This window comes from Lutra lutra, chromosome 11 (genome assembly GCF_902655055.1).
Source record: "Lutra lutra chromosome 11, mLutLut1.2, whole genome shotgun sequence".
NCBI classification, from domain to species: domain Eukaryota; kingdom Metazoa; phylum Chordata; class Mammalia; order Carnivora; family Mustelidae; genus Lutra; species Lutra lutra.
The window spans coordinates 19258401-19280752 of NC_062288.1; the positions used below are offsets into that span (position 1 = coordinate 19258401).

A 22352-nucleotide genomic window follows, 5' to 3' on the forward strand; every position below is an offset into this window, starting at 1 on the left:
CAGGGGAAAGGAAGGAGGGGCGCCACCGCAGAGTGAGCCCCTCCCACCCTCCCGTTGCCAGGCTCAGAAAAGCGCAGGAGTCAGTTATATGGGGCCTTTGGTGAAAGGCCTTTGGAAAATGACTCCAGGGGCAGCTGTGGGAGTTCTGCCGGATGGGGCTAAGGAGGAGTGGTTGCATAGAGGAAGGGGCATTGGAAACTCTGGGGGTTTGGAGTCCATGATCCTGTAGGGGTCTCTTTGGGCCATGTGCTACCTTGCTTATAAGGGACTGAAGCCCCCTGTGAGTCCCAGGGCTCAGGTTGGGTTTCAGAGAAGAGGAAGAAGGGCACCTGCTTAGAGCCATCTGTGTGCTAGAGAAAGAGCAGTCGGCAGCTCTGGCACCTCCCAGGTCATCTGGCCTGGCAGGTACCCAGGACACCAAAGCAGGGCAATTCCAGGCAGATGTGGTGTCCTGGGATAAAGGGGAGCTTGCGGGCTGCGCCTCCCGGGAAGAATACTTGGGGGGAGGGGATGTTAGGAAGCAGGAGTGGGGAAGCCTCACTCTTTTTTATTGAAGTGACCTCATCAGGGATGGTGGCTCCGTACTGCCAGGCACAGAGGCCATCAGCCCTTTGTGGCTGTGGTTCCTGGGTCCCACACCGAGACCCTCCCCCGGGGGCACATGCCTGTTTCGGCTACCCTGGCTGCATAAATGGATCCCAGGTTAGCAGTCTTCTTCTGAGAATGCAGAATCATTGGTGGTCATATTGTACTGTGTCTGTTCTTATCTCCCCTATCATCCCTGGGGAATAAGCTAATCAAACTTGCTGATGATTTTACACTAAGAAGGAGATAGCTAATAACTTGGATGACAAGTATTAGAATACAATGTGATGTGGATAAATTGGGTCCATGTATTAAGGGCTATAAAATGAGATACCATCAAGGCATGAATAATGGTGCCTGTGGAAAGGATTAATCAAATATCCCATTAAAAGGTATAGGAATTCTGGTCAGACAGCCCCTGTTTAATTACACTCCTGCCCCCCACCCCGCCCTCTCACTCGGTTCCCTCTGGAACTGCTCTCTACTAGGAGAAATGTGGAAACGAGTTTAGAGGAAATTATAGAAAAATTGGGGACATACGTTTTGATAGAACAAGATCATGAAGACAGATTTAAGCAACCAGTGTTTAATTTAGGGGGGGGAGAAAAGATAAGGCAATTGGCGTGAGTAATCATTTACAAATGTGATTTCCAGAGGAGCCCTGTTGATACCATTCAGCAAATGCCAACAAAGCATTTACTTTCCAAAGGGAGGAAGCAAGACAACAAGACAAATGAAGCCATCTCCAGGAATGGACCGGAGAACAGCCAAGCCATAGAGGAGAATCAGGTGTGAGAATGGACAGTGCAGAAGGTAGACAGAGCTTCTGAAAGATCTTGGAGGACTGGCCTTGTCTGGAGAAGGCTTCCTGGAAGAGGAGACTCCAGTGGAGCCCCGCAGTGTGGACAAGCTTCCATGTGCTGCAAACTCGTGAGCACACTCTTGGTGACAGGGTTTAGGGAGAAAATGGGCTTGCACAGAGCAGGGGGCCTCTGTGGGATTCTTCTCCTCATCTCCACCACTACCACCTTGGTCCAGGCTGTCATTGCTTCTCACCTGGACAAGTGCAAAAGCCTCCCAGCTGTTTTCCGTGCTTCCACTCTTGCTCCTCTACAATCCATCCTGCACACCAAAGTCAGAATCAAAGATCAAAGTTAATCATATCATTCTCTTGACTTGTGGCTTCCCATTGCTTTTAAGCTCAAAGGAAATCATTCTCATGGCTGTAAAGTCTTGCATGGTCTGAACCACATCCTGTGCCAGGCCCCCTTTCACTCTCTGTATGCCAGTCAAGCCAACCTTCAGCGTTTCAGCTCATTGGGTCTTTCTGCCACAGGGCCCTTGCACATGCTTTTCCTTCTCTGTGTACACCTTTTTTTTCCTTCGTCTCCTCTTTTTGAAGCTAACGCTTTACTCATCCTTCAGAATGCATCTTAGTGATTACTTCCTCCTAGAAGACTTCTCTGATTTCCATAACTAAGTAGGCACTCTCTTATACCCCCAAAACAAATGTTTATTGTGTGAACACATGATTAATGTTTGTCTTCCCCCACTAGACCACAAACTGTACAAGGGCAGGGACCCAGTCTTTGATCCCACAGAGCCTAGCACTGTCTCATAAATACATATTGACTGGATCATGACATTTAACTAGTAGAGAGATTACAGTCGACCAGTATGCAGTAGAATGCCATTATGAATTCTTTCTGGGATGAAAAGCTGAATGCATGTTCACACTCTGCCACCTGCTGGTTGTGCTGTTGTAAATAAATCACAGGTCCTCTCAGGGTCTGTTTCCTCATCTGTAACGTGGGGGTGCCAACAGCCACTTCACTTGGTTGTAGTGAGAAATTCATGAAATAATATACATAAACATCTTTTAACTGTAAAGCCAGACATGAATATACTTTGTCATTTTTTCCAGTGCTTGTCACTAGCTGTCAGAAGCCTGGATGGATAGATGGATGGGTGGACGGATGGATGGATGGTTGCATGGACGGATGGACAGATTAATGGGGAGCCAGCATGAGAGCCAGGAATAGTGTGATGGAAGCCAAAAGAGGAGGGAATTTCAAGAAGTGAGAGGAGGCGTGTTGATTGACCACAGCATCACATACAGTAAAGCAAGCAAGGAATGAGAGGAAAACAGTCTTTCAACTCGCAGTCGCTGGTGACCTCAGGACAAGTCCTCCTCAGCCTCTTCACGTTGTCTGTGCTTTCAGTGACGTACCTTAATTGTAACTTCATCACTTTACTACTTTTTATCTTTTCGGAGGGAAATCAAGTTGATTTGCACACACAGCAGAATTGGTGAGATTACTCCAGCTGCCAGCAACAGGTGCGGACAAGTGAAGAAGTGAGCATCTGAGGATAAGAGAATACCCCACACATTTATTGTAATAGGGCCCAGTGAACCTCAGTTATTTCTTACATTGCCATGGATAAGTAGGTTTCAGTTTCTAGGGTCGTTTCATTTTTAACTCCTTGCGTCCCGATAGGAGGAACAGAGCTGGATGTGTAGGCTGGTAGCCGTGGTGTGAGATCCGTGTGAGGGCAGTTTCACTGCTGTGAGCTTTTTTGGGGTCTCTGTTTACATTTCACTTTCTACCACAACTGTCCATGCAGGGTAGGTCACTCTAACACACACACACCCCAGCTAGGTCCAGAGGTCCATGGTTACTCCAACATGGCAGCTTAGGCCTCACCGAGACGCAGCCCATCTCTCTGTATGCGGGCCCTTGAGGCGAGTGGCCCAGGCTGCACCAGAGCCCCACGCTTACCATCTCGGGACGGTATTCTTATTCTTGTTGAATAAGAAAGATGTGATGAGTTAATGAACTTCCAGTGGCCAGTCTCAACATTCATCTTCACCCCTCCATGCTCTAAACCCTGGCTGACGAAACTAGATACTCAATAGGAAGAATGTTAAGAACAAACTAGAGGAAGGGTGCCTGGGTGGCTCAGTGGGTTAAGCCTCTGCCTTCGGCTCAGGTGATGATCTCAGGGTCCTGGGATCAAGCCCCGCATTGTGCTGTCTGCTCGACAGGGAGCCTCCTCTGCCCCCTCTCTGCCTGCCTCTCTGCCTACTTGTGATCTCTGTCTGCCAAATAAATAAATAAAGCCTTAAAAAAAAAAAACCTAGAAGAAAAGACCACGAGTTATTTCATTTCCATGTAGTAGTTGATGGTGTGGAACATGGGTCTGTGAAGTAAGGAGGCAGTCTTCCAAGAAGACTTTAAAATGGTTCCGGGAGGGTTCGAAGACCTTGAGCATGATGGCTGAAGCCCATGTTGCCCATCTAAAGACCAATCCATGCATGTCTCTGCCTCTTCCCCACAGCTCCCAGGTCTAGAACTTTCCTTGACAGTCACAGGGCAAAGGCCTTGTACCTGATTCAGTGGCAGACCCTCACGGGGAAGCTGGGTGGTCAGTGTGAGGAGGTAGGGGTGGAACCTCTCCCATGGCTGCCTGGCAGGGGCAGCAGAGCTGAAACCTGGAACCATTGATCTGTCCTCCCTCTGGTCCCCCAAAGGAGCAAACCCCAAAGCTCTTGAGTCCTTCAGATGTCCAGAAACATGAGGACACAGTCTCCTGCTTCAGACGAAAGAGCTTGGTGGTTCAGAGTTGGGTTAAGAGTTCCCCTCCGCCCCACCTAGTTCCTGTCCTCTGCTGGCTGAAATCCCTCGTGTGGAAAACGGGTATAATCATGCTTTCACCATAATGCATATAACGTGCTTTGACTGAGCCCTCCCCAGCAGGAGCAGTGAGCTAACAGAGGCATGGAAGCCGTGGTAGATTGAACCCCCTTTCCAAGTTCTGGTCTGCCTTAGGACATCCCCCCTGGGCCCCAGCTCAGCTTGCACTTCCAGAATGTCATATGCTGGGTGGTTCTTAGAGGCTGAAGTTAGGAATCTTGAGAAGACAGGAGTCCATGATGGCGTTGGGGTGGAGGACAGGTACAAGGAAGGGGGTCAGGGAAGAGCTCCCTGGAAGGCCTAGTGAGCCAGAGAGGGGCTGGAGGCACAGGGGGAGCAGCCAGGAAGATAAGCAGCTAGACTCGAGCCCCAGCCTGACAGTGTCACAGAGCCCAGGCAGGAAGGAATTCCAGGGAGTATCCGATCTTATAGGAAGGTAGCCTAGGACGGGCACTAAGAATAAGACAAAAGCTTCTGAATCATATTTGCCTTTTCGGTGAAAGTGAATTCACTTTCACTGTGAATTCAGTGACAGTGAATTCAACCGAAGTTAATTCAGTTGTAGAGCTTTAAACACACAGGTCATCATTGGAAATACCCTAGAGCATTGTAAAAACTTACCAAATTGCAACTCACTAACCGTCTACACTCTAAGAGCAGGAACCCAATCTTGCAAGCAGATTTGAAAAGCTCCTGAGGCCAGGAAAGACATTGGTCTGCCTGTCCACTGTGCCTAAGTTCTTCTCCTGATCATAACCAGAGAAGTTTCCTTAAGTTTCCATCCCTGCTCCTTCCCATCCCGTATCCTCCCCGCTGTTAACAGGGACAAACAATCCTGATCTCCTTCACAAATAAAACCCCCTGGGAGAACCAAGGGAAGAAATATGAACCGAGAACCAGGATGTGATCTGTTGGGACCTCTGCCTGACTTCTTTTATTCCCCCTGACGTCTTTCAGGGCCCTTCCGTGGCTTTTATATGACTTCTGCCCTAATAAAGGTCTGAAGGTAGTATTGGGAGCCTATTGCGTTTGAAGAGTGCCTTGGCTTTTGAATTTTTTGCTGTACCCATCAGTTTTGGAGTTTTTTCTTTCTGTGCAAATCAAAACAAACCCCATATGTGTTTAATTTTTTTTTTTTAAGATTTTAATTTATTTGTCAGAGGGAAAGCGGGAGCAGGGGGGAAGGGCAGGAAAGGGAGAAGCAGATTCCCCGCTGAGCAGGGAGCCTGATGCGGAACTCGATCCCAGGACCCTGGGATCATGACCTGAGCCGAAGGCAGACGCCTAATGACTGAACCACCCAGGCGTCACTCACACATGTTTAATTTTAAGTGTTATAAAACCTCTCATCTCCTAGTACAAGAGTGCTCATTTCTTTTGTCCATTTGGGGGTGTCACGGCCCTGGAGCATGTAACTTAGGGTCCTGGACTTACTGGAGGGGGGGATCTAGAGGTCACCATTAAGTGGATGCACTCTTTATTAAGTCAGTAGTTGATAAAGCCCTTTGCAATAATGCTAATAATTGTGTTTGTGGGACTGTCTGCTGAGATTGGAGAAAGGAAAAACTTTCTAAGTGTAACTGTTCTTGCTCCAGACCATAAGTGAATGGCCCGTCTCGTCTTCCCTTCATCTATCATTTATTTATTACATTTGGTGAGTCTAGTTAGTGGTCGAGATTCCTTCGGCTTCTGCTACATCCAGGCTGCTATTATGCAATCATCTTTGATAAAACTGAACAGTAGACAACCCTGGGCCCTGGGGCATAGTGTGATGTCAAATCCCATTCCAAACTATATTGAAAGGCATGAAAGAAAAGCATTCCCCAGTCACTTCCAATTGTTTAAAAAAAAAAGTCGTAAATCACTAGTTTCACAGAGAGCTCCCCCAGATCCCATTCTCCTCCTCTCATTACCTTTAATGTGAGAGAGTGATCACGGTGAGGTGCTTGTGTATGGGGGTTTTTCTCAGACGTGATTGTTTGGGTTAAGAATGAGTGCCCTTGGACACGTTTGGCATGCACCAAGACAAAATCCGGATGGTGGGAAAAGGCAGGTTTGGTGGCCTGAGCCTTCCACAGATCATGTGCAAGGAAAAGGCATAGATGGAGGGAGGACTCGTGGCCACTTATAAGAAATGTAAAGGACATCTAAAAATACGGGTTGGACTGGGATGCCTGGGGGGCTCAGCCGTCTGCCTCCAGCTCAGATCCTGGTCCCTGCTCAGCGGGGGGCCTGCTTCTCCCTCTTCTGCCCTGCATGTGCTCTGCACACTCTCTCTCTCACACAAAGAAAGAAAATCCTCAAAAATAAAATAAAATGTGGACGGGACTGGCCTACAGCGTCTCGGGATACATGGGTGATGACACCATAAACAAACACGAGGAACTGAAGTTAGGAGTGCAGTAGCTTCTGGGAGCCAGGGAGGGAGGAGGGCTGCAGTTGGGACGGGTGCATGTAGGGGCCTCTTGCGGGGGAGCGGCACAGTCCCCTCCCCTCCCCTGGCCGGTGCTTCCTGGGGTGCTTGCCTTCTCATCTTGCCCAGTGCAGTCCGTTTGCTTTGTGTGGTTTTGAGTGTCTATGCTTTGTTTTACAATAGAAACTTCTGTTTTAATGAGACCACTTGGGGTTTATATTACCTACAGTCCTTCCAGAATTTGGCTTGGGGGGAGGGGGAAGGGTGGCGATCTTAAAATATGTCTTCGTTTTCTCACTGAGAGGTAAATTATAAATCCAGCTGGAAATCCACTAGTGGGGTTTTCTGGCAGCTTGGTCGGAACTGTGAGCCTGGGGCTGGAGCTTTTTCTGGGTTCTGGCTACTGAAAATCCTCTGGTCTTTCTTTTTTCTCTTTTTCTTTTTAATGTACCTAATTATCTAGTCAGTTGCTTTTGGTACTGGTATAAACACCTGCAAACCCACCCTCCCTAAACAGACTCTGGGAGCCTGACAACATCTTCTCCCGCTCTTCCTCCTCCCTGATCTCTGGAAATCGCTAAAGGCCACAAAGGTTTGCTTTGGGGACCTTCCCCCTGCCATGAGCCCCTGCTTTGTCCACCTCGCTGTCCCTGGAAATGCCTGTCTGCAGCGACTACCCTTGGGGTGTGATCTTAGGGTGCCCTTTCACATCTCTCTGTCCAGCAGGGATACCATTCCTTTACTTCGAGGCTTTCGTCCCTGTGAAGTGTCGTTCCACGAGAGCACTGACCACCTTAGCACGAGGAAGTTAGGTGAGAGCTAGTTTCAACAGGGGATACAGTCAAAGAGTAGGCTCCTGAAGCCTGAGGTGAGGACACAGTAAGGGAGAATGCAACAGGGGTTGGTGGGACTCTACCTTTTCTTCCTTTTCTTCTTCGTATTACACCTGGCCTCAACTCGTTGATATTTTTCAGCTAACTCTAAGATCACGACATTGCCATCCGTCCCGGGGGCTGCATGATGCTAGTTGTCCAGCTCTCTCGGTGCATAAGCCTGAGTCCAAACCTGCTTGGGAAGGAAGGGCAGGGACCTCATCTGGTTTTGCTCACCATTCAATTCTCAACCCCCGGCACGGTGCTCGGCACACGCCGGGGGCTCAGGAGACACTGGATGAAGACGATGAATGAATGAACCAGGCCAAAACCAGCTTGTATCGGGGAAGTGTTTGCAGGGATATCCCAAGAGGGGCAGGGAGAAAGGGACTGCTGTCGCTCCGTAGGCTCTGAGGAACCCCTTCCCCTGCCTCCGCCTCTAGGCATCTCCTTCGCAGCAGCCTGGGGTCAGCCCTCCTGCCTCCCTTTCCTCGACAAGGGACTCAGCCAGCACCTAATTCTTGAGAAGTACCAGCCCTTCCCACGGTTTCTCCTGCTTAGACGACACTTCTGGGTCACGGAAGTATTTCCCCACACGCTGTCTCAAGGGCGCTGCATGAAGTAGGTACTTCCCACTTCTCAGAGACAGAAACTGAGGCAGGGAGGGGTCCAGTCACTTTTGAGGAGCAGAGCTATAACGGGAACCTGGAACTTGGGGTCTGTGTGTCAGGGATCCTTCCTGCTGCCCTGTCCTACGCACCGAGATCCCAGTAAAGGGGGATCAAAGATCAACCTGGCCCTCAAGAAGCTTCAGATCCACTTCAGATCCAGGGCACAGAAAGCGACCTCACACAGGAAACATAGGCCACTGAACATTCTGGAGCATGGCCCAATCCTTCCCTGGGTGGCTTCACGGAGATGGTCCAAAAGATTCCTGCTGGTACCTCTCAGAAGGTTTCTCTCTCTAAACTTATTTACAGAGTATGGGTAAATAAGGTGTAATAATAATAAGGGTAAATAAGATTTATGGGTAAGAGTATGGGTAATAAGAGTATTGGGTATGGGGGGGCGCCTGGGTGGCTCAGTGGGTTAAGCCGCTGCCTTCAGCTCAGGTCATGATCTCAGGGTCCTGGGATCGAGCCCCGCATCGGGCTCTCTGCTCAGCGGGGAGCCTGCTTCCTCCTCTCTCTCTGCCTGCCTCTCTGCCTGCTTGTGATCTCTCTCTGTCAAATAAATAAATAAAATCTTTAAAAAAAAAAAAAAAAGAGTATTGGGTATGGGTATGGGCTATGGTTAAAATAAGAGTGTGGGTAAATAAGGTGTAATGATAGTAAGGGTAAATAAGGGTGGCCCAGCAGGCTTTCACTACTGTAATGGGGAGGGCATAAATAATACAAACCCAGAGGAAATCCCAAAGACCTTATTTTGACCATTCGTGTCAATCTCACACTTCAGCCGCAGACCTCATTAGGAACGACCATGTTGTGGCTAGAAGAAAGAAAGCAATGGGTCGAATCCGTCATGGAGATGACCATTCCCTGTGACAGAGTTACTCCCATGAAGAACCGCCCATGCTTTTGGACCTACTCCCCTGCCCCAAGCTCTTCCGCATCCCTCTCTTCCATTGCCCTCTGTTGGCAAAGTGCTCGCTGACCACTTGGCTGCGTTATAATCCTTTAATTCGTCTATGCCTAGGAGGAAGAGGTGCTTTATTTAGAAGCTTACTAGTGAAACCTTTTGAGTCTCTAGTTCTTGATGAGCTTGCTGGCATTGGGATGATCCCAGGGTCTGCCCTCTGTGCCCCCAATCTATTGAGCACAGAAGGAGAGATAGCCAGGAAGCTTGGTCCACCGGGCAGCCAGTGTGCTGTGGACTGAGGGAGGGTTGTGGCTGGGTTTGTGCAGATTAGACAGGATGATGCGGACGGCAGGAGAATGAGAAAACCTTCGAAAGAATAACCAGATCTTGTTATGCTCTTCCTGAGGCAAAAAGAGAGAAGAATTGATCTTCTTGAGCCCCAGGTTGGGGCTAGTCCCGAGGTTGCCAGGCAGTGGTTCTTAGCCACGACTGTACATTAGGGTGGCCTGGGAAGCTTTCCCATAATGTGGTGCTAGTCCTGGCGTCTGTGTTTTTAAAAACCACATGTCATTCCAGCGAGTAGCCAGGCTTGAGAACCAGACGGGTGGTGATGGCTTTGTCGTGGGGAGGTGTGGCTAGGCTGAACTACATCTCCCAGAATTCCCTGGTCTGTGGGTTCCTCGTTGGGTTGGGCCACAGAGCGATTCTCGGGAGAGCTGGAGGACAGAAGGGAAGCAGTACGTGCATTGTGGTCTACCTGCTGGCTCACTGGATTGCCGGGCAGCAGTGGCCAGGCCTGCCATCCCTCCTCCTTTCCGGGCATCCCGCTTTGGCTTCTCTGACTCTCCGGCCGGCTGCAAGTGCTTAGCTCCATGGCTCCTGAGGGATAGATATCCCTACTGTGAAGGTCAAAGGCAGCAGGAGTTTTAATCCATCCTCATGGGATTCTAGATTATTCTTGGTCTACCAAGGTCTTTCCTTCCTAACTGCCTGCCCTATGGACTTCACGCTCCAGCATCGAACACCAAAACAACAGCCCTATAGGGGCTGTTAAATCAGCAAGTCCTGTTGTGAAAGGTCCAAGGCCCGTCCTTGATGCATATATATACAGATCCACTTGGACCCCTCCTCATAGGTCTGTTTCCTCGACTGAACCGACCGATACAGCTAGCTTTCAGGACTGTGGAGTGAGGGCTTGTTTCCATCCACAGAGAAAAGGCCTTTCTTGAGCTGGAGTCTCCGTTTAAGAAAGAGATCCCGGCGGGTCTGACACTTCCCTGCCTCAACCACCGTCCCCCCGGGTGACACATGAGGGGCAATTTGAAAATCCTTGGTAGATTCCTGCTCTCTGAGTCCAGTAGGTGCGTGGGAAACCAGACATCTCTGGGGAAAACCTTAAAGATATAAATTCCTGGACTTGACTTGTGAGAATTTTTCAAAAGCCTCCTTCACCCCAGCCTTTCTGGGTTGTTGATAACATTCTGGTTCCTAATGTGGATGCTGGTCACATGAGGCTGTTTTGTACACCCAGAGTTAAAGGGCTTACACTTGTGATTTTTCCCCGTTCCTATATACATGTTCTATCTCAGTTTAAAAAAAAAAAAAAATGCACCACCCCCCCACCTTCCCGCTGCCCATAATCCCATATTCCAGTGACTGGCCAAAGTTGACAACCGCTGGTCTAGACGATTCCTTGGACCCTTCCTGACAAAATTCAGAGAGGAGCAGCAGAAAGATGTTCCGCCATTGGGAATGGCTTAAGTTGCATCCATAATCCTAATGATACAATCCTACGCAGTTACTGGAACACTCGAGGAGAACATGAAACAGTGAGGCTGCCGGCCAGCTTGAAGCAGTGGGCCTGGGTTATAAGGAGAAAGAGAAGCTTGGAGGATCATACTGGAGCCAGATCATGGAAGGCTTTGAGTGGCAAACTGAAAAAAAGGAAAAGCCACTTTAAGAGAGTTAAGGCCTTATTTTGAGGAGAAGCGAGGGGGGACAGGGTGGTTGGGGAGGGAGTCTTGCAGATTTGGAAAGTGATGGGTAAAAGTAACATTTTTTTAAATTTTTTTAAAGATTTTATTTATTCATGTGACAGAGATCACAAGTAGGCAGAGAGGCAGGCAGAGAGAGAGAGGAGGAAGCAGGCTCACCGCTGAGCAGAGAGCCTGATGTGGGGCTCGATCCCAGGACCCTGGGATCATGACCCGAGCCGAAGACAGAGGCTTTAATCCACTGAGCCACCCAGGCGCCCCTAAAAGTAACATTTTAAACAGTGCAATTGTAAAGGTAACATTGAACTGCTCACAAAACGTTGTTTGCAGTGCATACTGGTGAATGACAGCAGAGAGCAGGCCTTGGCCTGGAGATGGGACATGACCTTCCTTTGGTGTTAAAACAGACTGCAGTCTGCACTTCCTCCTGAGGTGCCTGCAGGCTATACACACAGTTCTGGAATGTTCTTAAATAGAAAAAAATGGGGTAGACCCCCAGTTCTCCCATTTGAAGGCCAAGGAGATCGCTATGAGGCACAACTGTAATAGGTACATGAAGATTTTGTAGTCAGAACGCAGGGAGAAACTTCACGGGCTGATTCATTTTAGGCCATAAGTGTCCAGAACAGGTCCAGCCGTGGTTCTCGGCAGGGCGCCTGGACCTGGGGACCAGTGGGTATGGGGACAACAATAGACAAGCAGATTGAGTTGCAATTGTTTCTGGGGCTTTTGAAATAAAGAACAGGCCCTACCCCAGAGGGATTCTAAAGCTTTCCTCAATTTAAATCCACCAGCCCACATGCTGTCTTGTCTCTACTTTAATATCCAGGGACGGAGTTTCCATGGCCTCTTTTAATGGTCCTTTTCTGAGTGTGACAACTCTGTGCCCCTCCCCCGCCACCACACCCCCAGGCCCCAAAAAACACCTCCAAAGACTACAGCTCCTGAGCTTTCACAGTAAGGGCAGAATTAGGCTTAAATACATGGGTTAAGAAAATTGGTTAAGAAAATCAAACCTGGCTGGTTCAGTCAGAGAAGCATGCACCTCTTCATTTCAGGGTCATGAGTTCGATCCCCTGTAGGGTGTAGAGATTACGTAAGTAAATAAAACTTTGAAGAAATAGGAAGAAAATCAAACCATAGGTATCATCCAACTTCTTTTGAGAGATAGACTTTCTTTCTCATTCCAATCTGACTTAAAGGATTTTCATTCACCCTTGAGTACTCCTCCATGCTGTAACCACGCCCTAAACTCAATTTTGAGGACTATCCACTGAGAACCCTTTAATTCCCCAGGGAATTCCCTCTGGAGCCCCACAGACTCCCGAACCTCTCTCCACCAGTTCACGGGCATGTGCAGAGGGAACCAGTCCTCCTATCAGTTGCAGCCTAAAATAGCTAGCAAGGCAACTGCAGTCATGAAAACAGTAACGCGCAGGCACTCCAAAGGGAGAAGCCAGTTCCCATGCCCTCCTGCCATTTCCTTCCTTCTCCTCCTGCAGATAATTTGAGAGTCGATGTCCACAAGTTTTCTCTCCCACTGCCCACTCCCCTCCCCCACATGAGGTCCTTTCATGGTTTTTTCCTTGCCAGCATCTTTCAGGAAAGGGAAGTTTACTTTAATAGTCTGGCCTACTGGCTCATGAAACCACCTGACCTCCTTGCTCTTCTGGGTGGGCCCAGCCCCGAGGACGCAGACGAAGCCCTGTCCACGCCAGGCTCTGGTTGTTCTGCTCAGATCATGTGTAGCAGCCCTCCAGAGCACTTTACTTGGCTAATACAAGTTGTCAGATGCACAGGGTACAAAAGCCCCAAATTCCAGGGCTCAACAAGGAAGCCCCTGGAAGCAGGAGGGTGAGCCTTAGCATTCTGACTCAGTCATGCTCGGGCTCAGGTAGCCCAGAGGACACCCAGCTGGGTCACTTTTGGGCAGGAGGGCTCCCGTGATGTCCGTGTCTTGTGTGCACGTATCTCACAGAGCACCTGTCCATTGGTGAGGTCCAACAGGCAACATCTACTCAAAACAGAACTACAGAGTGTTAGAGCTGGAAAGAGTCCTCTAAGATAACAGATCCAACCTCCGCAACCCCTCGCTACAGTAGAGGGACACCAGACCCGCTGAGGCCATGCAAGTGATTTGCCCAGAGTGCTTCAGGGTGGTGAGAGAGGCGGCCCACACTGCCGGGGGTCAAGGTCCAGTGCTCCACCACGGCCCCTGGCCCCTTTTCGCAGATACAATGTCTTTTCATATTTCTCGTCAGGAGCCTGAAGGGCCAGGACATTACCAGGTACAGCAGAGGGCCCCAAGGCCCCTCAGACCTAGAAAAGTCACAGCCCCCACCTAGGCTGGGCCTTGGGGTTGGGCATACTTTTTATTTTTATTTTTTTAACCACAAGTAATCCTTCCAGCTCATTTGCCTTTGTTTCTTCTGCCTCAGTCTTCCTTTCAGTTACTTTTTAGTTAGGTCTCTAGGGGACTGCATGTGTGTGTGGGATGTTTCTGGGAACTCTGACTGTAGGCACGAGATATCATGTCTCTTAGCCTCGACTAGGATAAACTTCACCAAACGGTGTTACAGTAAAAAAAAAAAAAAAAAAAAAAAGACCCGCCTTAGCGGGTCTGGGGTCCCTCTACTGTAGCAAGGGGTTGCGGAGGTTGGATCTGTTATCTTAGAGGACTCTTTCCAGCTCTAACACTCTGTAGTTCTGAGTAGATGTTTCCTGTTGAACCTCACCAATGGACAGGTGCTCTGTGAGATACATGCACACAAGTCACGGACATCACGGGAGCCTGCCCAAACAGAATCTGTGTATCACGATTTTACATCCCTAACACGTGTGTCCACATTGGTGGAAGTGTGCCTTATAACATTCGGCGGGATGGGGGTTGGAACGTGGATTTCATTACAAGTGGCCTTTTCTTTAATTGAAATGTAATTGACATATAACATTGTATTCGCTTTAGGTGTACAACATAATGATTTGATATACATATGTATCCTTAATTCATCAAATCAGTAATACATGTCCCTATGAAAATATTCAAAAGGGGGGCACCTGAGGACCCGAGTCAGTTAAGCGTCTGCCTTCAGCTCAGGTCATGATCCCGGGGTCCTGGGATCCAGTCCTGTGTCGGGCACCCTGCTCAGCAGAGAGCCGGCTTCTCCATCTGCCTGCCTCTCCCCCTACTTGTGCTCGCTCTCTTCTCTCTCTCTTTCTCCGACAAATAAATAAATAAAATCTTAAAAAAAAAAATTCAAAAGGTACCAAGAGGGTCTACACTGACAAGTCTTCCTCCTCTCTTGCCCCCAGCTACCCGTTCACCCTCCCAGAAGCCATAGCAATTAACTCCTCCCAGAGTGAGGCAAGCATAGATGTGTTCATTTCTTCTTCTTTTTTAATAAGTGGGTGTGTATTATAGACACTGTTCCGCTCCTTGCTTCTTTAACTTAACAATGCATTCATTCATTACTTTAACAAACATGTACTGAGCTCCTATTAGGTGCCACTCAGTAGCTAGAATACAAAGGGAACCAAATAGATCCCCGGCCTCTAGGAACTTAGTGAGGGGATAGAGACCAGAAAAATCGGCATGGGGGAGGACGGGAGTGCTGCTTCCCATGAGTCAGTCAGGGAAGGCCTGTCTGAAGAGGCTAGAGGCCGCTCCTGCGTGAACTTGGAGACGGGCCTCGTGGATACTTGGCAGAAGGACTCAGGGCAGGGAGAGCAGCCAGGGGAAGACCCTGAAACGGGGGTGTGCCAGGCAGGTCATGCTCCTGGTGCAGCAGAGCTGGGGTGCCTGGAGCTTCCAGGGTGAAGGACAAGGAGAAAGTGGCATGACTCTGAGGAGACCCGTGGGGTAGACCCTTGTGAGAGTTAGTTCAGAGTGAGGCAGACGTGCTTGGGCAGATTTTGAGCTCCCTCTGGTCACTGGCAGGGAACACACATGGAAAGGGATCCGATCAGAAGGTGCTCATGGAAGCCCCGGGGAGAAAGCGCCATGGCCTGAGTCAGGCTGGTGTCAGTGGTGCTGGGGAAAAGCCAGTTCTGGGTCTGTGTTGGGGGCAGGGGGGTGCAAACAGGACAATGTGGCTGATGATGAGGCTGTGGGGGGGCCAGTGAACAGGAGGCTGGACTGACCCTCAGGGCTTGGCCTGAGCAACCAGGCGAGTGGAGGGGCTGGACTGAGATGAGGAAGAGTGGGGGAGGGGAGAAGGGGAGCTTTTGGCTTTGCATACTGCATTAGTGGTGCCCCTTCAACAGGCAAGAGTTGGATGTTGGATCCAGGAGTGGGGACTTCAGACAGAGGTCGGGGTTGAGGGACAAATTCGAGACTCATTTGAGCCCTGGGAGCAGAAGAGATCAGAGCTGAACATTTTTCATACCCCAGTCCCTCTGCAGGAAAGGAAGAGGATGCTGACACCGGGGCCTCTTCCCCCTCTCGAGAGGTCTCCATCCATTGCCCTCAAGGCCAGAAGGATCCATGTCCTGTCACAGCTGTCACTCCTTTGTGGCCAAATGCACTGTGCAGTCGCATAGTGTGGAGTCGAAGAACGAGCATTGGGTGGGGGGTTGGGACACAGAATCCAGGCCGGCTCGGGCCCATTCAGCCAAGGGATGACAAGCCACGTCACCTGGATGGGTTCCAGTTGGGTGGTCTCTGAGGACCCTTCCCACAGTAATGTTATTTGCCCCTGAGTCCAGTGGCCCAAGGAGGACAAAAGAAATCCCTGCACACCCTTTTCCAAGGACATTCCCAAAGTGGAAGGGGGGCAGCGTGGTTGACTGTGCAGTGCTTGTCTGGGCTAAAGGAGGACATTTCAGACTCACAGAAAAGTTGCAAAAAATAGTTCAACCCCCTCCCCCACATATAGGTGTGTAGCTAGACATTTTTACATGTTTTATATATTGTGTTTTAAAGGTTTTTTGAGCGGCTTGAGAGTAAGTTGCAAGTATCATGTCCTCTTACCCCTTAATATTTCAAAGTGTATTTCCTAAAAACAAAAAACTCTCTTACATAACTGTAGTATAATTATCAAGATCAGGAAACCAATGTCACCAACAGAGACCTTACTCAAATGTTGCCAACCTCCCCCTAGAGCCAAGAAAAAGGTAAAAGTCCAGAATTACATGTTGGGTTTCTCTGTCATGTCCCTTTAGTCTCCTTGAATCGGGGAGAGTCCTATAGTCCGAGGCTCCCAGCCTTGACCCTGGTCAAGATTACAAGATAATAATCTTACAAAATGTTCCTCAGTTTCCTTTGTGTGATGTTTTCTGAGGGTTAAATTCAAGTTTTGTATTTGGGGCAGAAGGCCCTTGCCACAGGGTGAGGTCTGAGTCTGAGATGTTGGGACAAGGACAGAGGGAGGGCAGGACAGGGCCACTCCGGAGAGGAGGGGAGGCCCTTTTGGTGGGGACCCGACAGCTCAGAAACTGGACTGGGACCTAAAGAGAAGGTTCAGCTGGTATGGACGCCATGCATGTTAAATACCTTCTGAGCTAATGTTTGGCAGGAAAGTAGGTTTATTCTCCCCAATTATTCAGAGCCATTAAAAAATCATTGATCCCAGGGCGCCTGGGTGGCTCAGTCAGTTAAGTGTCTGCCTTAGGCTCAGGACAGGGTCCCAGCATCCTGGGATAAAGCCCCGAGTTGGGCTCCCTGCTCAGTGGGGAGCCTGCTTCTCCCTCTGCACCTCCCCCCGCTCATGCATGCACACTCTCTCTCTCAAATAAATAAATAAAATCTTCAAAAAATCATCACTTCTGTGTAGGGCCTGTGTAGGATACACACTTAACATGCCTCCTCTCACTCAGTCCCTCAGTGACCTGAGGGCTGGCAGTGTTTCCCTTGTTTTACAGATGGGGAAACTGAGGCCCAAGGAACAGACGCAGTTAGGGGAGTATCATTGGGCCTCTGCCCCCGCCCCAGTTCGTGCTCTTTGCACTCCACAGCGCTGTTTCAAACCTAGGAGAGGACTTCCTCGGCAATCAGCGCTTGCCTGGCTTTGCTCACAACAAGGCTTGAATAAAGACTCCAGCTCTATTTTCCACTCATGTCAGTGATTGATACTTGATTAATGTTCAGGATTGCCGTCATCTAGAGCGTAATTTTCACAGATGCAAAGACCAATTTTGTTGTTACTGAGGCGGAAAGATCTATTTCCTCCTAAGTTAGCAGACAGCACCGGGGCTGTCTCGCTGGCTAATTCAGAGAGGAAGCTGTGCTACATCTGGCCTCCTTAGCCTCTGTGGTGGGCGGGGCAGGAGGCGGGCGGGGGACAGCGGCCCAGGGCACAGGCGTGGGCACCGCCTGGACTACGATGACTCCGTATCTGGGTGACTCTCATCTGTCTCTAAGCGGGGGAAAAACCTCTCAGCTACCTTCTCACTGTCGCCGTGAGGGGCTACCTGGAATCGTGGCCAAATCTCCTTGTGGACGTTATAGATGCCGTGAGCATCACTTCCCCACCCGACCAAAAATCCTCGTGGAGAAGAGTCCCGTCCTGTCAGAACTGCTAAGCCAGGCTGCTGCACCCCACCGCACCACCCCCTAGCTCTCAGGGACACCGGTTGGGGTACTGGGTTCAAGTCCAGCTCTGTGCAGCAGGCTGCCCAGCCTCTTGGGGTTTCTGGCGGTGGGAAGTGCGTGCTGAGTACCTAGCCCCCGTTCCTGGCACAGATAGGCAATCATCTTCGGTTTTCCCTCTTCTCCCTCCATTATTTTCCGCCCATTCACCTTCTCCTTCTCGGTGTTGCTCTCCTGCCCCCTCCTTTCCCCTCTCTGACTCCCTTAGTCAAAGCGAGAGTTGTTATTTTGTACCAGTATCACGAACGGAGATTGGGAGGCCGAGTCCCCTGCACACTGACCAGGAAGGTAAAAAGACCCATCAAATCCCAGTTTGGAAAGCAATGACCTTGGCCTTAGGAGGTCTTGCTTTCCCCTAAAGAAGCAGTAATTCGCTTCCTCATTCTAGCTAGAGGACCAGGGCTGGAAGTTGGGGCGGGCGCCGGGCGTGTTGAGAGGGGGAAGGGCAAGCAGCTGGCCACTGGAAGATATCCACTAGGGGTAGCTGTGGGATCAGCAGCCAGTGACCGGCTTTGTAGGAGGGACCCGGTCCTGTGTGTGTGTGTGTGTGTGTGTGTGTGTGTGTGTGTGTGTGTGTTATGGAAAATGGGGTGGGGGGCTTTGTTTTTTTTAAGATTTTATTTATTTATTTGTCAGAGAGAGAGAGCACAAGCAGGGATAATGGCAGGCAGAGCAGCCAGAGGGAGAAGCAGGCACCCCGCTGAGCAAGGAGCTCCATGCATGAATTGATCCCAGAAGGCACTTAGAAAGACACCGAGTGCGTATTAAGCAAACCATATTAGAGTTATTACCTGGGGTGCCTTGGGGGCTCTGTTGGTTAAGCATCTGACCCTTGATTTTGGCTCAGGTCATGATCTCAGGCTCCTGAGATCGAGCCCCGAGTCAGGCTCCTGGCTGAGCATGGAGCCTGCTTAGGATTTTCCGTCTCACTCTGCCAGCCCCCCACCCCCACCTCCGTGCTCACACGTGCTCTCTATCTCTCAAAAAAAAGAGAGAGAGAGAGCGCGAGAAAGAGAGTTATCGCCTGCTGTACTGGTCAATGAGAAAATTACCCCTGGATTTTGCTCATATCCAGACATATTTGAAAACCTCAACAAAGAGACTGGTAATCTTGAACTTAGAACACAAGCTCTACTTCAAGGCTAGGTCCCTGCACCAAAGAAGGCAGGGCATCTGCGTCATAGAGTAAGTCACACGAGAGACAGAACACTCCTATTCCTTTGAAGTTCTCGTCTTTGCCTTGGTGCATGACAGCATGTTCTTTGAGCAAGGATCTGGCGCTCGGGATATCTGTTTCTTAGGGCTGCTGTAACAAGTACTGCAACAGAAATTTCTTGTCTTACAATTCTGGAAGCTAGACGTCTGAGGTCAAGCTGTCCGCAGGGTCTCTTCCCTCTGAGGGCTGGGGGAGAGAATCTGCTCCATGCCTACCCCTAGCTTTTCATGCTCCAGCAGGCATTTTAGACCTTCCTTGGCTTATGGAAGCATCACCCCAGTCTCGGCCTTCACCTTCACATTCTGTTCTCCCTGTGTGCATCTATCTCTGTGTTCAGATTTCCTTTTGCTAAGAACACGGTCCTATTAAATCAGGGCCCACCTTCATGACTTTGTCTTAATTCGACCATCGGCAAAAACCCTATTTACAAGAAAAGTCACATTCCCGAGTACGGGGGAGGTCAGGACCTCCACATCTTTTAGGGGAACCCAATTCAACCCATGGTACTCACAGTTCCTCAAGCCCTCACACTGGAATTGCTGAAACCACCTTCCAGCTGGCCGAGCTCTCAGCCCTCACCTCCCATTCCCGCTCACCTTCCACACAGTGGGGGAAGAATCATTCTCCCACTCCATTGTCCCCATGGAGGCATTTCTTTCACTCCTGATACTGTGATCAGAAAAAAATATTGAGCTCATATGGGTCAGAATCAAACATGTTGACAGCCAAGGTTATGGGGGGGGGGGGGTGGCCTGGTTCTTGGGTAAGGAAAACTAAGGCTTTATTTTGTGTGAGGGACTGTCTATTGGCCCAGTGCTCTGGCCGAAGTTCAGTGTGGTCATTTGGGGTCGTTTAAGTTTCCTCTGGGCTCTTTTCCTGTATCCAGAGGAGGCCACACAGTGAGGTAGAATTAGCATTTGAAGCAGAGTGTCGTGTCTGTTCTCATGCTGCCCAGCTATGTGAACTTGGACCTGCCTTTCTGGGGTTTAGTGTTCTCATCAGTCCACCGAGGAAGCTGGATACACAATGAAGTGACTTTTGACTGAGGTCAAAGGTGTATGTGACTTTATACTTAATCCTCACAACAGGCCTCCAGAATGGGTGTTGTTATCCCCATTCCACAAATAGAAAACTCCAAGAACTGAAAAGACCTCAAAAGCCATGTTCTTGGTGCTGTGTGACCTCCACATCTTTCACTGACCCCGGTGGTTTTCCATACTGCATAGTCTAGTCACTTAGAAGAACTTCGGGTTCGAGGTCTAACATGTCTGGGAGGAGGGCCTCGGTCCTGATACTTTTCGAGAGCTCTCTAGGCGATTCTGATACATTTCCAGCGTGAGAGCCACAGCTCTAAATGTTCTGCGGATCTCCCCAGTTTAGAAGCTATATGAGTGCCCATGGCCCCTGAAGTCCTTGCTAAACTCCTCAGGCCCGGCCCTGGGAATTAAAATTCACTTGACCCAAGAATGTGTATTTTCTGATTCTGAGTGTCATGAACCACTGATCGAATCTGCTTTCTTCGTTTGACACTGAGTGCCATGCCCACGGCCACACAGCTTGTTAGCGGCAGAGCTGGAATTCTCCCTCCCCTGCCATTCCCCCATCTTTCTGTTCCACAGGTCTCCAGGGAAGGCATGGGATGCATGTTACAGTTACCTGAAAATGTTTTTTTAGAACTAGCCTCAGCCCAGACCAATTAAGTTACAGCCTCTGGGGGTGGGCCTCAACGTCTAGCCTTATGGTAGCCTTTTACCAACTTTAGTGTCCATATGACTCCTGTGAAGGTCTGGTCAGAATGCAGATTCTGGGGTGCCCGGATGGCTCAGTCGGTTAAGCATTCAACTCTTGGTTTCAGCCCAGATCATGCTTTCAGGGTTGTGAGATGGAGCCCCACATCTGGCTCCCCACTGGGTGTGGAGCCTGTTTAAGGTTCTCTCTCTCCCTCTCCCTCCACGCCTCCCACCACCACACACAAGCACGTGTGTTTGCTCGCTCTCTCTTAAAAATATATATATATATGAAGTTCTGTATCATTTAAAAAAAAAAAAAAAGCAGATTCTGCTTCCATGGTCTGGGGTGGGTTCTAGGAGTCTGTACTTTGGAACAGGCCCCCTGTGGTGGGTCCAGGGACCACACTTTGTGCAGCAAGGCCTTACGATGGTATGGCCACAGGTCCCTCAGAGCGTGCAGACCTCCACACCACTGCTGGCATCCCCCTTGCCTGCCTCAGGTTGTGCTCACCGCATTTGCTTTTGCTTACTCTCCAGCCGAGATTTTCCACTGCATCGCTTGTCCAAGTTGGCCTCCCTACCTACACTTTAAAGTGTCTTGACCTCGGGGACCTTGGGTCCAAATTCCTCACCCCTGCCCTGCTCAACCCATCTACTGAGTACTGTGTTATTCTCTGGCTGGGCAGATACTTACGGCACATCAACTAAGCCATTTCTTTGTTAACTAATCTCTACGCTCAACGTCGGGGCTTGAACCCACAACCCAAGATCCAGAGTCACATGTTGTGTTGACCGAGCCAGCCAGGTGCCCCATTACTACAGACGTACACCAAAACCATAGGCACAGCCCTTCCTGGAGGAGCGTGCTGTCCTATAGGGAAGGTAAGACAAGTGTGAAAGTCACTATAATTCACCCTGCGGAGAGAGAGTCACAGGCACCGTGCGTCCAGGTTAGGTGTGTGGGGCCAGACTGCCTGGATTTGAATCCCAGCTCTGCTATAGCCCTGGGGCCTTGAGCTAATGACTGAGCCTCAGTTATCCCAATTATAAAAGAGAGACAGGAATAATACATCCTTTACAGGATTGTTCTGAAGGCTGAATAAACCAGCAGAATCAAATGCTGGCACACACGGTGAGCTGTATGTCTGTGGTAGTGCTGTGTAGTTACAGGAAGAGAGGATTGACACCCATGTCGTGACCGGCTAGAGCTTGAGGGATTCATCGCATTCGTGTATCCAGAGATGGAGAAAGGGCATTCGTGGTGGAGGGAAAATCATGGGCAGAGATCCAGAGGCAGACATACAAGGACATACAGAGCCTGGAGTTGAGACTGACAGATGCTGTTGAGCTTAGAATGGTCTTAGAATGCCCGTTGGGGCCAGGTGGTGGGAATCCTTCAAGGCCAAACTGAAAAGTCCAGATTTTATTCTTGAAGCAAAGAGAGAGCCAGTTCTGGGAGGGTTTTGTTTTGTTTTGTTTTGTTTTAAGATTTTATTTTTAAGTAATCTCTACACCCAAGGTGGGGCTCGAACGTATAACCCAGAGATGAATTGAATACTCAAGGTCCTTGAGTCCAAGTGACCTCGAACTAGGACATGAAAAGAGTCACATAGCACAGAATCCGTCTAAGCACTGGCGTTCACAACCCCAAGCCTTGGGCCACTCTCTGCTGGCGGAATCTTG

General features: G+C 49.6%; 1 protein-coding gene across 7 annotated transcripts in view; it reads left to right on the forward strand.

Moving 5' to 3' along the window:
* ATXN7L1 (ataxin 7 like 1) overlaps window positions 1–22352 on the forward strand; it is a 233505-nt gene that overhangs the window by 101620 nt on the left and 109533 nt on the right. The window contains exon 4 of one of the 7 annotated variants that reach the window (XM_047695971.1): window positions 1295–3563. The exons of the other annotated variants lie outside the window; for them this stretch is intronic. Within the exon in view, the coding sequence (XP_047551927.1) occupies window positions 1295–1380 (86 nt within the window). The 3' untranslated portion in view covers window positions 1381–3563. Of the gene's footprint in view, window positions 1–1294; window positions 3564–22352 lie in introns of those variants that run through there. 7 annotated transcript variants of the gene reach the window in all.